Here is a 15,387-nt window from a genome sequence, read left to right on the forward strand (position 1 = left end):
GAAGTGAGAAAAATGTTTTGCAGTAATCTACTAGACCAGGGACCATCATACAGTTTCTCGGTGAAATTCATAGCCAGCAAAAGACTAATGGGATGATGAATACTTTGAAAGTTATTGCAATTTACTACTTCGTGGAAAAATAACCTGGCTTCTCCTTGACTGAAATGCCGTGGGCTCCTTAAGAGACAGACTGCACTTGGACCTCTATGAAGTGTTTTCTTTAAATCCTTACCCTGCAAGGGAGGTATTGCTGTCCTTGCTATGAAGAGAGGTTGAGAAGTGAAGTGTTTTACCCAAGGGTTAGAAGGAGAAAGTGGCAGAGGTGGGCTCTCACTCAACTGCCTCTGCCTGATTCCAGAACCCATCCGGTAACTGCAAACATTAGCCCCCAGGGTTGGCCGAAGAGAAACACAATCGAGTGCAGTAGCTCCTGTTGTGTCAGGACACTTTGTGGACTGTACCCTAAAGGCAGTATTTTACTGATCTCTCCATCATTTATAAAAACATGTTTGCAGTATGCCACTCAATTTTTAATGGGAGGAAACGTTTGAGGAGATGTTTGCATTTTTTCAACTCAAAAAGATCATTTTAGTGTGAAGTGTAATTATAGCACTCAAGTTAAATTTATGAGTTTTTCATATTTAAGGGAAAAAATTTATAACCAAAACCACAAATGTGTATTTGTAGCTAATCTTGTACAAAATATATTTTTCCATTTATCTTTTGGTTTTTTTTTTTTTTTTTTTCAAGACAGGCTTTCACTGTGTAAGAGCGTCGACTGTCCTGGAACTCACTCTGCAGACCAGCCCAGTTGGCCTCAAACACTGAGATCAGCTTGCCTCTGCCTCCCCAGTGCTGGGATTGAAGGCGTGTGCCATCACCGCCGGCTTTATTTTATAACTATTTATTTTTATTTCACGTGTATGTGTGTTTTGCCTGCATGTAACTATGAGCACCAAGTATATGCCCAGTGCCTGTGGGGTCAGAAGAGGGTGTTGGCTCCGCTCCATGTGGGTGCTGGGAACCGAACCTGAGTCCTCTGAAAGAGCAGCAGGTTATATCCCCGGACCCCTTGTACAGACAGTGGTAGTTCTTGAGAAAATTATGAATAGTCCACCATCGATTGCTGCCCCGAGAATGTAAAGACTTGAACTTCCCAGCTGATTGCTGAGGTCTACAGAAAGTGGTCAACTTGGTGACGCTCCATCAGACACCGATGCACCGTACCGAAGGTCCCCCAGGGTGACTCGCGGGCAAGGCGGACACGCAGAGCATCCACAGGCAGAGACGACGCGGGCGTACTTCTCGTATCCCAAGGCCCCTCCCCGGAGGACCCCCATCTCCGCGCCCCGAGCCGGCCCGCGCTCTCTCCGCAGGTGGCCGCGCAGGAGCCCCGCCCCCCGCTCGCTCTCCAAGTCGCGGGGCCTCGTCGGCTCTCGCGAGATCCCGGCCGCCGAGCGCTCGGGGCCTTTTCAAATCGCGGTCCGTTACCGCTCCGCCGGCCGCCGCCATTGTAGCGCTCGGAGCCCTCAGCGGCGGCCGAGCGGAGCCCGCGGCGGGATGGCCGATGCCGACAAGCCCGAGGCGGCCGCGGGCGACGACGGTTCGCAGCAGCAGCCGGCCGAGCCGCGGCGAGACCCGCACCCCGCCGAGCCGAGAAGCCGCCGCGCAGCAGCGCCAACGGCGTTAAAATGTATTGTCTCCCCCGGGCGGGCAGGGCGGGAGGCGCGGGCGGCCCCGGTGCGGGAGCAGGTGCGGCGCGGCGGCCCCGGCCTCGGGCGCGCGGAAAACGGTCCCCTTTAAAGGCCCGAGCGAGGTTAGCCTCATCTCGGGGGAGGACCCAGGGATGACATCATCGGACCTTTCCCCTCCCGGCCCGGTTCCGAGCCCCGGGGAGGGCCGCGTGTGCCGTGGTGCTTCCCGAAGTGGCAGAGCAGCACACCGAACCCATTGTGTTCCCCTCGGTTTGGCTCTCTGAAAAGGGGACTCGCTCGGTCTCCTCCTCCACTCACCCGGTGATGTTTGTCGTCGGTGCAGGCTGGTGTCTCCCCCCCCGCAAAAAAAAAAAAAAAAACACGAACTCAGTGTGTGGTGGCCTTCATTTTACTATAATGCAATATGAGATGCTATAATTAAGTCACTAGAATATTCGTGTTTTTTTTTTTTTTGGCAGAGCTGGGAATGGAACCCAGGGCCTTGTGTATGCTAGCTAGGCAGGCGCTAGGCCACAAAAATGACACCCCCGCGCCCCCCAACCCACAGAATACACTTTTTTTTTTCTTGGAAGAAAACCCACGATTTCTTAGGTTGGGTCTGCCATCTGTGTCTGTAGAGAATCCAGTTAGCGTTAATCCATACGATATGCAGCGATAAGGCAGCAGGATAGGGGCATATTATGCGTGCCTCTCCTTGTCACGTGGGGCGATGTGAAGGCAAACATTTATTTTCCTGTGCCCCATTCTGTAAAGCTGAAGTTGGGAATATGTCAGTCATTTAGTGAAGGCACCCTTCGCCTCTCAGTTCTGCCTCGGTAGAAAAGCAGTGTACACATGTCTTTCTGGCCTTTTTTTTTTTTTTTTTTTGTGTGTGTGTGTGTGTGTGGAAATGCTTGAGGTAGGGATGGTTACCATTGGCCAGTCTCTTGGAATGGACTGAATTGAATTGGTTGCAGATTAGATGGGTTACCTCTCCTCAGCGTCATTATGACAGTCTTGCTCTTAGGATGACATCATTGGATAAAATTTTCTCTTAACCACTGACAGTGTATTTAAGAGGAATTACCCCATGTGCCTGGGACCTATGCTGAGCTTTGGAAGTCCAGTGGTTGGTGTCTTCTGAAGCGTGTATTCGTTTTTTGAAATGATATATGTGGAGAGGCACCTTAATAATAGCCATTAGGCAGAATCCATTGTGTTGTGTTCCTTTGAGTTGGCTTGAAGTACCTTAAATAAGGACTTTAGTTCCCTGGTGGAGTTTGGACAGGCAGCATTTTCAGAGCAGAACTGAGTTTAGCAGGTATCCGAGATTAGAACTCAGTGCAGTTTGCTCCTGGATGAAACATGTGGGTGTACCTGAGTGTACCACCCACTGAGAAGTCAGAGAGCAAGTGAAGCTCATATTTGCCAAGTCTGGGCTTTCAGGGATTTGCTATGAAAGATGGAAATAAAAAACCAGAGGAATGACTGTAGCAATACAGTCTGCCCATAGATTTAATCATGATTTGAAAATCCCCCCATATTGTATCTGTATGCAAAATAAGCATAGCATATGCATTGTTTTAGGTATGGTATGTGCAAGATTGTGTTTAAGTCATATGCAGACTCTGCCATTTTGGGTAAATGACTAGAGCTTATGTGGGCTCTGTGGGCTGTAATGGGGCGGAGGGATGGCAGGTATGTATCATTCATTTCTGTCTATGCTTGCGTGTGCCAACCCTTTACTCTGAAAGAAAATATCATTGCGTCCTGTGATGTTGGTACTTGGGAAGCTGGCCTCTAAACCTCCGTTAGTTTTGAAAATACAGTGCCAACAGTTGCATTGCAGAATTCGAAAAGAGGTGGGAAAGATCCATTTTCTAATCTAAGGACAGAAAACAGGGTGCCAGCAGTAAATAGAGAATGTTCCATATTCTAATTCATTCTTTCCCAATTTTCCCAAAGTTGAGGGGAGACCAGTATACTCCCAAGGGATATGTTGTCTGCGGTGCCAGCATGAGACACTCGCAGTGAACAAGGAGGGCCTTAAATCTTAGGTGCATCAACTGTGAACCAGTCAGGGTTGCTGATGGACCCCTGAACCTTGGGCTGATTACCAGGTTTTTTTTGTTTTGTTTTGTTTTTTGTTTTTTGTTTTTTTTGGTTTTTCAAGACAGGGTTTCTCTGTGGCTTTGGAGGCTGACCTGGAACTAGCCCTTGTAGACCAGATTGATCTTGAACTCCCAGAGATCTGCCTGCCTCTGCCTCCTGAGTGCTGGGACTATAGGCGTGCGCCACCAGCGCCTGGCTTGATTACCAGGTTTTTAATGATAAGAATTCATTAAAATCATTGTGATGACCAGATGCTGCTTCACAGCACACACTGCTTAGAAGTGAACTAAGTGCTGCTGTCACCAGGATTGAAGTGACTGTATTTAAATTAATTCATAGACTTTTTTGTCTTTGCACCTTGAGACCTTAAATTTTAAAGGTCCAGTGAGTATATGTTGAAGAAATATAGCAAGAATTTTTGTGATCATGAAACTCATGCAGAAGATGTAGTAAGCTTGTTCTTTAGACAGGAATTAAAGATATTGTTCCCTCTTTCCACACTTTAGTAAATTGGAAGGGAAGCAGCAATTGTCTTGTGACTCTTCATTAGTCTTGTATAGTTTTAAATGTATTTATATTGTACTATTTTTAAAATATCCAACATTGGGGCAGGGTGAAGTGTTTTCTAATAAAGCATCAATTTTATCATGAGTGAAGATCACAATTGTGATGTTGGTCTCTCAGCTTTGCTGAGTTATAATTGAAAAATAAAAATTGTGTGTATTGAAGATAAATAAGATGTTTTGATTTGCTGTAAATATCATATAATTATTATAATTGAGCTAATTAATATACCTGTATCTTCATGTAGCTAGCATCTTTTGTAAGTGTTGTAAATATTTGTGATGTATTCTCAATGATTTTCTAGTTGTACACTGAGTCATTATTTACTGTAGTTATTATATTATATATTTTCTCCTGAACTTATTTGGTAACTGGAAATTTATATTCTTAGGCATATGTCTCATTACACTTCTAGTAATGATCATTGTACTCTGATTCTATCAGTTTTGTTCATTCATGTTGTGTAGTATTCAGTTTTCTGTGTTTGGCTTATTTCACTTAGCACACTGTTCTCCAGGTTTTTCTAGGTTGCTGCAGATGGCAGGCTTTCCTTCTGAAGACTGAATATTTCTCTCTCTCTCTCTTTCTCTCTCTCTCTCTCTCTCTCTCTCTCTCTCTCTTTCTCTCTCTCTCTCTCTCTCTCTCTCTCTCTCTCTCTATCTGTGTGTGTGTGTGTGTTTGCAGTATACATATAGAATACATGGCCACACTAATCTTTTCTTTAACTATTCATTGATTAACAGACTTTGTCTTTAAGTTCGGTTCCATATCTTAAGTTATTTTGAATGATCCGGTGAAAGAGTTCAGATACTGAGATGTTTTTATTTTCTTTGGTTATATATAAAAAGTGGAATTGCTAGGTTATTTGATAGTTTGGTTTCTGATTTTTCGAGAAACCTTTAGTTGCTCTCTCCTTATCCTTTAAGTAAACAAAAAGAAGATATTCTAATAATGCATTTTTTAATGAATGGTGTGAGTATTGTAAACAAGTGTTTATCACAGTCATATAACCTTCAGCCGGGAGAAGACTAGAGGAACTTAGTACTTTAGAATTCTGTGCATTTTCACAGTGGGTTTCATTCAGGATAAAAGTAGACAGGAGGAATACTTATCAAAAGACTAGATATCTTCTTACCTGACCCCAGACTGGAAACATTCAGTGGAAGTACATTATTATGCAGATAGTTCATCAGGGGAATTCAGAAGAAAGGTTTGTTATGTCTACTGTAGCTAGGAACCAGAGAAGAGGCCTTGTACATTTTGTCTGCTTACTTCTATTCTCAGAAATGCCATTCTGTTCACACAGAGATAAATTCTAGAGTTGAACAGTTGAGAAGGTCATGCCTTTTTTTTTTTTAATTAAAGAATAAGGTTGATAGAGACGACATCCCTGTTAAAATCTGAATAGGTGGTGAAGCAAGTTTAATAGTAATGTTTTTTTTTCTCTTGATTATAGGAGCATTTCTCAAAGATGGTGCCACCATCTGTTCAGAGTATGGATTTTGTTTGTTTTTGAGATAGGGTCCTTGCTAGCTTGGTTCTTCATAGTTCATACTGGCCCTCAGCTCTTGGCAGTCCTTTTGCTTCTATTAGTTGAGTGCTGGTATTAACAGGCATATATCACCTTTTTCATCGAAGTTTGGGGGTGAGTGCGTGCGTGCGTGCGTGCGTGCGTGTGTGCGTGTGTGTGTGTGTGTGTGTGTGTGTGTGTGTGTGCGTGTGTGCGTGTGTGTACATGTTCACAGAGGTTTCTCACTGAACCTAAAGCTCAATGATTAGGTCATCCTGGCTGGCCAGAGAGGGGACCTCCCCTCCACATGCTTTAGAGTTACAGATATCTATTTCCATGCCCAACTTCTTAATGTGGATGCTGGAGATCCAAAGCTTAGTACTCAGTTTTGCATAGCATGTACTTTACCAACTGAGCCATCTTCCCAACCTCCAGAGTGTGGGTCCTTAACTGATAATAGAGAAATTACAATTTAGCCAGCATGTGTTATAGTTAGTCACCATACTAGATACAGTGTGTATATCAAAGGAGATAGGTTTTATTCTCATAGACCTTATGTATTTTATTTATGGTAGTATTGTTGTCCTTCAGAAGAGTGGTATCTAAGAAGTGAAAAAAAATTAGCCGGGTGGTAGTGGCTCACGCCTTTAATCCCAGCATTTGGGAGGCAGAGGCAGACAGATCTCTGTGAGTTCAAGGTCAGCCTGGTCTACAAAGTGAGTTCCAAGACAGACTCCAAAGCTATACAGAGAAACCGTATCTCAACAAACCAAACCAAAAAAGCAATACGAATTTTGTTTATAGCTTTCTAAAATTGCTTACCTTAGAATTTGTAGCCTGGATTAAGACATTTGGTTTGTCATGAGAATAATCCATAAAGTTTTTTTTCTAAATCTGATTTCTTGCTCATTCTTTGAGATTTTGACTCATTAAAGTTTATAAAAATTGCCCTGAAATTATTTTGTTAATGAAAATACTTTGGGTTGACTAAAGATTTAACTCACAGATTTGTGAGTTAAATCTGCTGTTGTCTCTGTAATAAGATTGCTTCCAAAGCCTGGAGATAGCACAGTTGAAAAAGTGCTTGCACTGAGGACCTGAGTTTGATCTCCAGAACCATGAAAATGCTGGGCATGGAAGGTGTATCCTTGTAATTCCAGTGCTGGGGAGAAGAGGTGCCTGGGTCTTCCTGGCTGTCAGTCTAGCCAATTTGATAAGCATCAATCTAAAGACAGGCACTATCTCAAAGACAGGAATGACATTCCTGAGGCTGTCCCCTGTTTTCCATACACATGCTCACAGACATGCATGTGCACCTGCACACATGCATGTACCTGCATATTGCTTTAAAAAATAAATTCTGTTTTTAAATATTAATCCAGATTTTTATCTTTAGGGATTACTTTAAGTATATACACATATCTTATTTATTCCCATCTTGGTGTATGACATCATAATAGTTGCATTGTGATTAAAGTCTTATAAATTAGCTTTTTTCCATTTAGCTCCATTAGAAAAGACAGATTCTGTAGATTCTGCCTCGTGATATGTTTCATTATCTCCCCCTTCTTGACGCTACCCTTTCATTATAGATAGCATTATTAGTAAAAGAGACAATTCTATCCCCCTTCTCGACTCTACCCTTTCATTATAGATAACATTATTAGTAAAAGAGACAGTTCTATGAAGTGTCTTAGCCTATGCTCAACATGAAGCTATTAGGATGCCTTTTAAATTTTCTGTGTATCAACATAAAGGATAGATAAAAGTTAACATATAGTGAATATGAGTGTACACCTTTATTAAAAGGTAGATATTTTGATTATGGTTTTAAAGGGAGGAGAAAATTCTAATAAAATTGTTAATCTAGGTAATAAAAATTTTCAGATAATCATATTAGTTTGTTTATTCATTTATTTACTTTACTGGGGGACAGAGTCTTGACTATGTAGCTCCGGTCTGGCTGGCTAGAACTTACTATATAGACCTGGCTGGCTTGAAACCTGTGGTAATCTTTCTGCTTCTGTCTTCTGAGTGCTGAAATAATTTATAAGTGTGTGCCACCATGCATTAAGTAGGAGTTAGTTTTTAAATTTTCATTTAGTTAAAACATGGAATGTTTTATCATTTTGCACATTTGTGTGTATGTATGATGCATGTGAGCATGTGAACCATGAAGTGCATATTGATATCAGAGGACAAATTTGTGTAGTCAGTTCTCTCTTTCCATCTTTAACATGGGTTGTGGTTTTGAACTCAGGTCATTAGGCTCTTGCAGCAAGTACCATCTTGTTGGTCCAGATTAGGTTTTAGAGTTGAATGATGCTCCAAAAGTTAATTCTTCCCTAACTGTGATATTGAGATAACTCACATGCCTCTGCCATAGGGTCTAGTAATATTAAGTAATATCTTGGGAAAAGCTGGATTTGGGGATGCTTACAACTATATCATAGAAGAAAAGTACCAACTGTTACCTGAGAAATTGATAAGCGTGAGTAGTATGGAGCTGTTACTGAGGCTGACCTCCAGCTTCTTTGCCGAGTTCTATCTTAATTGAGAATTTGTGAAGTGACAAATGTGAATGATTGATACACAAGAGTTCCATTCTTAGATGCTTAACTGAAGATGTTTTTATTTGTCTTGTGATTCACAGGGAGAATGATGAATCAGTGAAAGAAGAAAAATCTGATTTAAAAGAAAAGTCTACAGGAAATAAGAAGGCCAATCGATTTCATCCTTATTCAAAAGATAAGAATTCGGGCACTGGAGAAAAGAAAGGTCCAAACCGGAACCGAGTGTTCATTAGCAACATCCCCTATGACATGAAATGGCAGGCTATTAAAGACTTGATGAGAGAAAAAGGTAACAGTTTCTGCAGTAACTTACTGTTGTAATTGTCATATAGGAGGGGGAAGAAATAAGCAAACTTTTTATTCCTCTTAGCCACACAGACTCAAAAAAAAAAAAGACTTTTCTTTCTTGACATGTGAATTAATCTTTTCTTTTTCTTCCACTTGGCAATTTCATTACAAGGAAGTATGGATAAATGAAGTATTTTTCTTTTTGCCATTTTAGTGGGATAGTGAAGCCAGCATCTGCATGCCACCAAGAATTTTGTTAAAGTGATTGCTTTGTCTAGTTGAAGTTTTTATAGATTTTAAAGGACTGTTGCATTAGTTAAGCAATGCATCTAGCTTGTTAATGTATGTATAATAAGGTCGATTTTTTTTTTTCCCCCAAAGATGTTTTTGGTGGAGTCTGGAATCTGGCTGTGGAATTCATTTTGCTTGCATTGTCACGACTGCCATGATGCTGTCTTTGCAGTTCTGTACTAAATTTGTGTTACTGCTGCTGCAGTTTTGTTTTCAGAATAACCTGAAAACCTTCATCTTATGCACATGCTTGGTTTTGGGGGAAAACAATTTCAATACTTGATCTTGTAAAAGTTAGTTCTGTTATCTCTTGAAAAATTGAGGTTCAACAGTCCTGCAAACTATGTACTTGGCTTTGAGGGTGATCTTCTCTAATTATTTTTTTTAATTGCATTGGTGTATCTGTTGTAAGGTGACAACTATTTGACTGGTTTTATTCACTGACTTTATTTAGAAGTGTGTGGCTTGCTGTGAAGCATGACTTGTAAATTTAGTTTACTGATGGCAAACATGATTGAAGACATTCAGGTAGGAAGTCACCTTAAAACAGCTGTTGTGTGTAGGCTGACCAATGTTGTTAATATGACAGGCTGAGGGATCATTTGTATGTATATGTGCATTTGTTCACCAACCACATCATGCTGGCCAAATATGATCTGCAGTATGAATTGGGTTAATATGGTTGTTAGCTTTTTTAGAGAATGTGGATGATGCAATTTCTGAAAATTAGTTAAATTTCTATAGCTATTGATAGGAGGTATGTTGATCTGGTCCTGATTGCTGGTGAATAATAGGTGCTTTTCTGTAGAGTTGTGCACAGGTGTGCAGTAAAGCAAGATACTGGTGTTTAAATGTATTGTTTCTTGGTATCTTCCTTTTGTATGTCTTATGTAGTTGGTGAGGTTACATACGTGGAGCTCTTTAAGGATGCGGAAGGAAAATCAAGGGTAAGTGCTGTGGGCCATCATCTGCTTGAGGTTTAAAAGTTCCTCAGCAGTTTATTTTTGTATAATACTCTATCAGACTTTTGGAAACTTAAGTTTCATTTTGTTTTACTTTAAGATTTGAGGTTTTTATACTAGCAAGTCTGACATGCCAACCAAACCAGCTTCCTGAAAGGGATGATGGGTTTTGCAAATACTCATAAAGGGTATTCATTTTTCTAATGCTTTAAGGTATGCTTTTTCTTAGCTAATAAAATTTAATACAGTTTTTCTTGTTGTATTTTGATGTCTTCAGGGATATTTTAAAAGTCACTGAATTGTTAATATTCCCAAGAGTTTCATGAGAGGCCTGTGGCTTAAAGGTGTTAATTTAGAATATAATTTTGAAACTTTTATTGAAAAGCTTAATTTGGTAGCCTTCAGGATCCTGTAAGAGGCAGTGCTCTGACCATTTGGTATGAATGATGTCTATGACTAAGTTGACCTAGAAGGCTGATGATAGATTTTGATTTAGCAGCATGTGTATATCGAAGACTATAACGGAAAGCTTTTAATAGCGTCTCATCATATTCATAAAATGGTTGGGTACATGAGAAATACAAACTTTGTCATCACATTCAAGTGGCACTTTGAATTATTTTTAAAAAATGATTCTGTAAGTTTCCTTAGCATGGGTAATTTGTTTTACATGCTTCCAACTAGATGCTCCTAAATTGTGTTCAGCCAGTTTTAATCCAGGAGATATCTTTATTAAACATAAAATTCAAGGGGGCTGGAGAGATGGCTCATCAGTTAAAGAGTACTGGCTGCTCTTCCAGAGGACCTGGGCTCAATTTCTAGCACCACATGGCAGCTCACAACCCTCTGAAACTCAAGTTCCAGGGGATCTGACACCCTCTTCTGACCTTTGTTACTAGACCCACACATTGTGTGTAGCCATACATGCAGGCAAAACATCTATACACATAAAATAGTAATTTTTTTTAAAAAAATTCATGTTTATTTGCTATTTTAGTTAGATTTAAAAAGCATATTGTACACATCTTTTGAAATACATATTACTGTGTAAGAACATGTATATTGGGCCTTCAGTTTCTTCCTTTATTTACTGTTGACTGAATTTGTGCAGTGGTACTAGTTGTAATTTAAAGAAAGTAAGAATGTATTCCAAGCTTGTAACATGCTAGATGGATTTAAAAATTTGTAGTAAATGCATGGTCACTTGCCTGTTACATTCTGGAGGTGTAAAAGAAAAAGAAAATGTGTTCTTGATTACTTTTGATGACTTAAATATTAGAGTCTTCCATTAACTTCAACTACTGACCTAAAATGTTTTTTTTTCTTTTGCATATATTGACAATCTACTGGATATAGGGTTGTGGGTAAGGATATTTTTAAGTATCTTCAGTCAAATTAATCTTGTGATTAGAATAAGAAATCTTTGTACATAAGCATTTCTTATATATTTCTCCCTATTAAGTGTGGTTGAATTCAAAGATGAAGAATTTGTAAAGAAAGCACTAGAAACTATGAATAAATATGACCTCAGTGGAAGACCTCTGAATATTAAAGAGGTAAGGTTTTTTTTTTTTTTTTTTTTTTTTGGTATTTGGAACTTAAATATTATATGAGCATGTTTCCTTTCACTTTTTAGTTTTTCTCATTTAGTTGTCTGACAACTTGTTTTTTAAGGATATATGTTTATTAAAGAATTGTGCCTAATGATAATTTTGCTTATAGATAATTTGCTATGAATCCTTAAGTTATTCTTTATATTTAATTGATGTCATGTTATAGCTAGAGGTCTCCAATTTAAAACAAAAAATGAGGACCCATAAATTTAGAGATGACAAACTTTAGGTGAAGATTTTATTTACTATAACATTTTCAGTTTTTAGACTGTTGTTTAATTTGAAAATTAAATAGATATTATAGTTGATTACTGGTTGCTTGATAATACACTAAGCTTGTGGATTTGAGTAATATTGGTATTCATCTTTAATAAAATTAATTTAGATTCTATAAGGTTAGAGTTTAAGAAGTATTATAACTTACTGAGGTATATAACTAGAATTTAGAATAATCTACAATGGGAATTTTCTCTGTATAGAATTGTGATAGTATAAATAGATTGACAAATGATCAGAAGGTACTTTACAAAATACTACTTATTAGGAGTAATTGATCTTGGTAATAATTAGCTTAAATAACATAATTTCATGAGCTCTTATTTTATGTTGTTAATTTTACCATAGACCCATTTGTACACATATCCTTACTAAATCTGTATTAAAAGAAATAGGCAGCTGGGTGGTAGTGGTGCATGCCTTTAATCCTAGCACTTCGTAGGCAGAGGTAGGCAGATCTCTGAGTTTGAGGCCAGCCTGGTCTACAGAGTGAGTTTCAGGGCAGCCAGGGCTACCCAGAAAAACTCTATCTCAAAAAAATGAAAAAAGAAAAAAGGGAAGAAAGAAATAGGCAGTGTTATTTTGAGTCTTTGAAATGTTGTGCTAGTACTGGTGCTGTTCCCTGACTGGCCAATTCAACAGAAGAACACTGATTTTGAGTTTCGGCTTACCCTTTTATGGCCAGGTGACAGGACATGTGGCCTCTCTTCTCTTGTCTTCACTACTTATTATAATAACATCGATCATGATCATACCTACTGTGACTTTTATGAAGGTCAAGTTGTTATAACTCATTCTCTGTCATGAGACTAGCCGAATGACCCAGACAAAGCAAGTCACTTAACCTTTGTTAAGTTTCCTTATCACTGAGATAGGAGAAATACTGGAGTCTCTCTGGTAGTGTTGTAAAGACTCAAAGTGTTAACCAGTGTTTCCTAGTTACTATACTTGTGATATTATATAAAGCTGTTAGCACAGTGCTTAAAATAGTCTAACTATATTGTGCATGTAAGCTTTAATAACAATTCCTGTTAGTGATTGTTGATATCTTGTTCTTTAGTGTGATGATAGCTTCAATGGCCTGGTACCAAAATACTCACGTATCCTACATTCTTTACTGGAATTAACTTCTAAATTCCTTGAATTCTGCTTGATCCTGGGATTATAGTTACCTAAAAATTGTTGACAGAGACCTGGAGATTTGGTAGGGGATGTTTAAGCTTTGTGCTTTGATTAGTCATTTATTTGGTGCTTTTATGAATAAGCCAGGGCTAAGGCTTTAGAAATGTGCTGGCATCCTAAGTAATTTGTTCCAATTTATAATCTAATAACTTAATGATTATAATTTGCTATTTTATGATCCTGTTTCTCTTCAGAGAAAACAAGTATTTTAAAGGCTCCATGGAGACCCTGTAGACATCAAGCATACTGTGTTTATAGTATCTTCTGTTTTTGTTTTTAAGATTGACAAAGGTTTAGGTCATGTGATTGTGTTCCTTTATTTTGCAGCATATTGTAGAGCCCAGACCTATTGTGGAGACCCTAGAATGAAGTCATAGGAAGCCTCTATTTTTAACTATTTTAGAAGGGGGAAAAAGGGTCAAATTCAACTTTACTAAATAATGAAGGATTTATTTAACTCTTTGACTAATGTTCAGTAAAGGCAGTCATTTTCCTTGGGATATCCGATTTATAAATCAGTGGCCGATAAAACTGCGGAGGACTGCTTGCCTGGTTATCCAATGAAGGGGTATTTGTAGTGTTCTTTAGCAGGTCTTTAGAGTATCCAATGGTGTGAAGATCAGTAGGAGTTGTATGTCTTAGTAGGTCCACTAATAGCATTAAGTTAGTGATTGGCAGGCTGGACAACAAGGGGAAAAGAAGAATAAAAACTAATTAAGATCATATGTGATTTGTTTATGTGTGTATAATGTATATTATATAGTGCTTATGTGTGACAAAAATATATTACTGTTAATACAAACAATGTATGTATTTTAATAGTTGAAGGAGCTTTCTCTCTTTTTTTAATCCTCCTATGTAGATAAGCACTATTCTCAATTTTTTTCTTTTTGTACAAGTTTTTCAATTCTCAAACCTGAAATGTTTATGAATGTCTTAATTTCTTTTCTTGTCGTTGTAATAAAATACTAGAATAAAATCAAGTTAAGGGAGAGTTTATTTTAGTTCTCTCTTTGAAGTGAGGTCCATCGTTGTGGGAATTGAAGGCAGCAGGAGCCTGCAAAAGCTGAACCCATTATCAGGAAGCAGAGAGATAGGAATGCATGCTCAGCTCATGTCCTTCATTTTATGCATCCAAGGATCCAGTACAGGGAATGGTCCTGCTCACTATTAAAAGTAGTTATAATTAATGTGATCAAGGTTATTCCCCACAAGCGATTCCACCAAGTGACAGAATGAGCACTAAGCATCCTATTTATTAACTTAAAAGTCTTACAGCAATTCATTGGTAACAATAATTTCTTCACTTCTGTAATCTTTTTAATTTCTTTATCATAAACACATTGGTGTCCAGCATACTTTTATTCTTCCATTCATTCTTTTCCCTTTTCTTTTGTCCTTCCAGCTATGCTGGATTATTTATTGAAGCCATCCTTCCTTATTTTGCTTTATTATTTTTTGGTTTTTCGAGACAGGGTTTCTCTGTAGCTTTGGAGGTTGTCCTGGAATTCACTCTGTAGACCAGGCTGGCCTTGAACTCATAGAGATTCACCTGCTTCTGCTTCCCGATTAAAGGCGTGTGCCATCACCACCCAGCTACTTTATTATTATTATTTTAATCAGTATTTACAGACTAACAACAGAAGGGAAGATTTTTATATAATATTTCTATTCTTTGAGAATTTCATATCATGTATTTTGATCATTTTTACCGTCTCTTCTCCCCCAGCTCTTCCCAGATCCACTCCTACCTCCCTGGTCTACCAACTTTCTTTGTGTCCCTCCCAAATAGTTTTTAAAACCTGAGTCCAGTTTGAGCTACCCATATTCTCCTGTGTGTGTATGTGTGTGTGTGGGGGAGGGTGGCTGAAGATGGGTGGGTGGTGGGATCCACTATTGCATGACTGACCTGCCAAGAATCATACCTTTAAAGAAAATTGACACTCTTCCCAGAAGCTATCAACTGCCAGTAGATCCCTAATGGGTAGGAGCTCTAGAGCCCCTTTTTAATTCCATCTTACAATGTTGGCTGGACTAATCTGATCTCATGCAGGCAAGCACAAATGCTGTGAGTTCATGAATGAGAAAGTAGAATTTTTGGCATGAGAATTTGTATGCAAATGATAGTCCTCATTTCATGTAGTTTTATGTGTGTTTTGTTGTTGACCTTCTACTTAGTGGAATGAGTGGGTGAAACACATTTGTACTTGCCGTTTTTGTTTTTCTAAAGGATATTTATTTTAAAAGTCAATGAAACTAAAAATGTTTGCTACAATTCTTTACTTGAATACTTGGCCTTCTGTTATCCCTATCCCTCCCCTT

At 38.8% G+C, this 15,387-nt stretch overlaps 1 protein-coding gene across 1 annotated transcript in view; it reads left to right on the top strand.

The window, feature by feature from the left end:
• The first annotated feature begins 1,451 nt into the window (after nucleotides 1–1,451).
• Nucleotides 1,452–15,387, top strand: part of Myef2 (myelin expression factor 2) — a 39,411-nt gene continuing 25,475 nt past the window's right edge. Inside the window, 6 exon segments of the mRNA XM_027421973.2 lie at nucleotides 1,452–1,654; nucleotides 1,657–1,693; nucleotides 8,534–8,742; nucleotides 9,927–9,979; nucleotides 11,351–11,358; nucleotides 11,457–11,550. Of these exon segments, the coding sequence (XP_027277774.1) occupies nucleotides 1,561–1,654; nucleotides 1,657–1,693; nucleotides 8,534–8,742; nucleotides 9,927–9,979; nucleotides 11,351–11,358; nucleotides 11,457–11,550 (495 nt within the window). The 5' untranslated portion in view covers nucleotides 1,452–1,560.

This window comes from Cricetulus griseus, chromosome 6, assembly GCF_003668045.3.
Source record: "Cricetulus griseus strain 17A/GY chromosome 6, alternate assembly CriGri-PICRH-1.0, whole genome shotgun sequence".
NCBI classification, from domain to species: domain Eukaryota; kingdom Metazoa; phylum Chordata; class Mammalia; order Rodentia; family Cricetidae; genus Cricetulus; species Cricetulus griseus.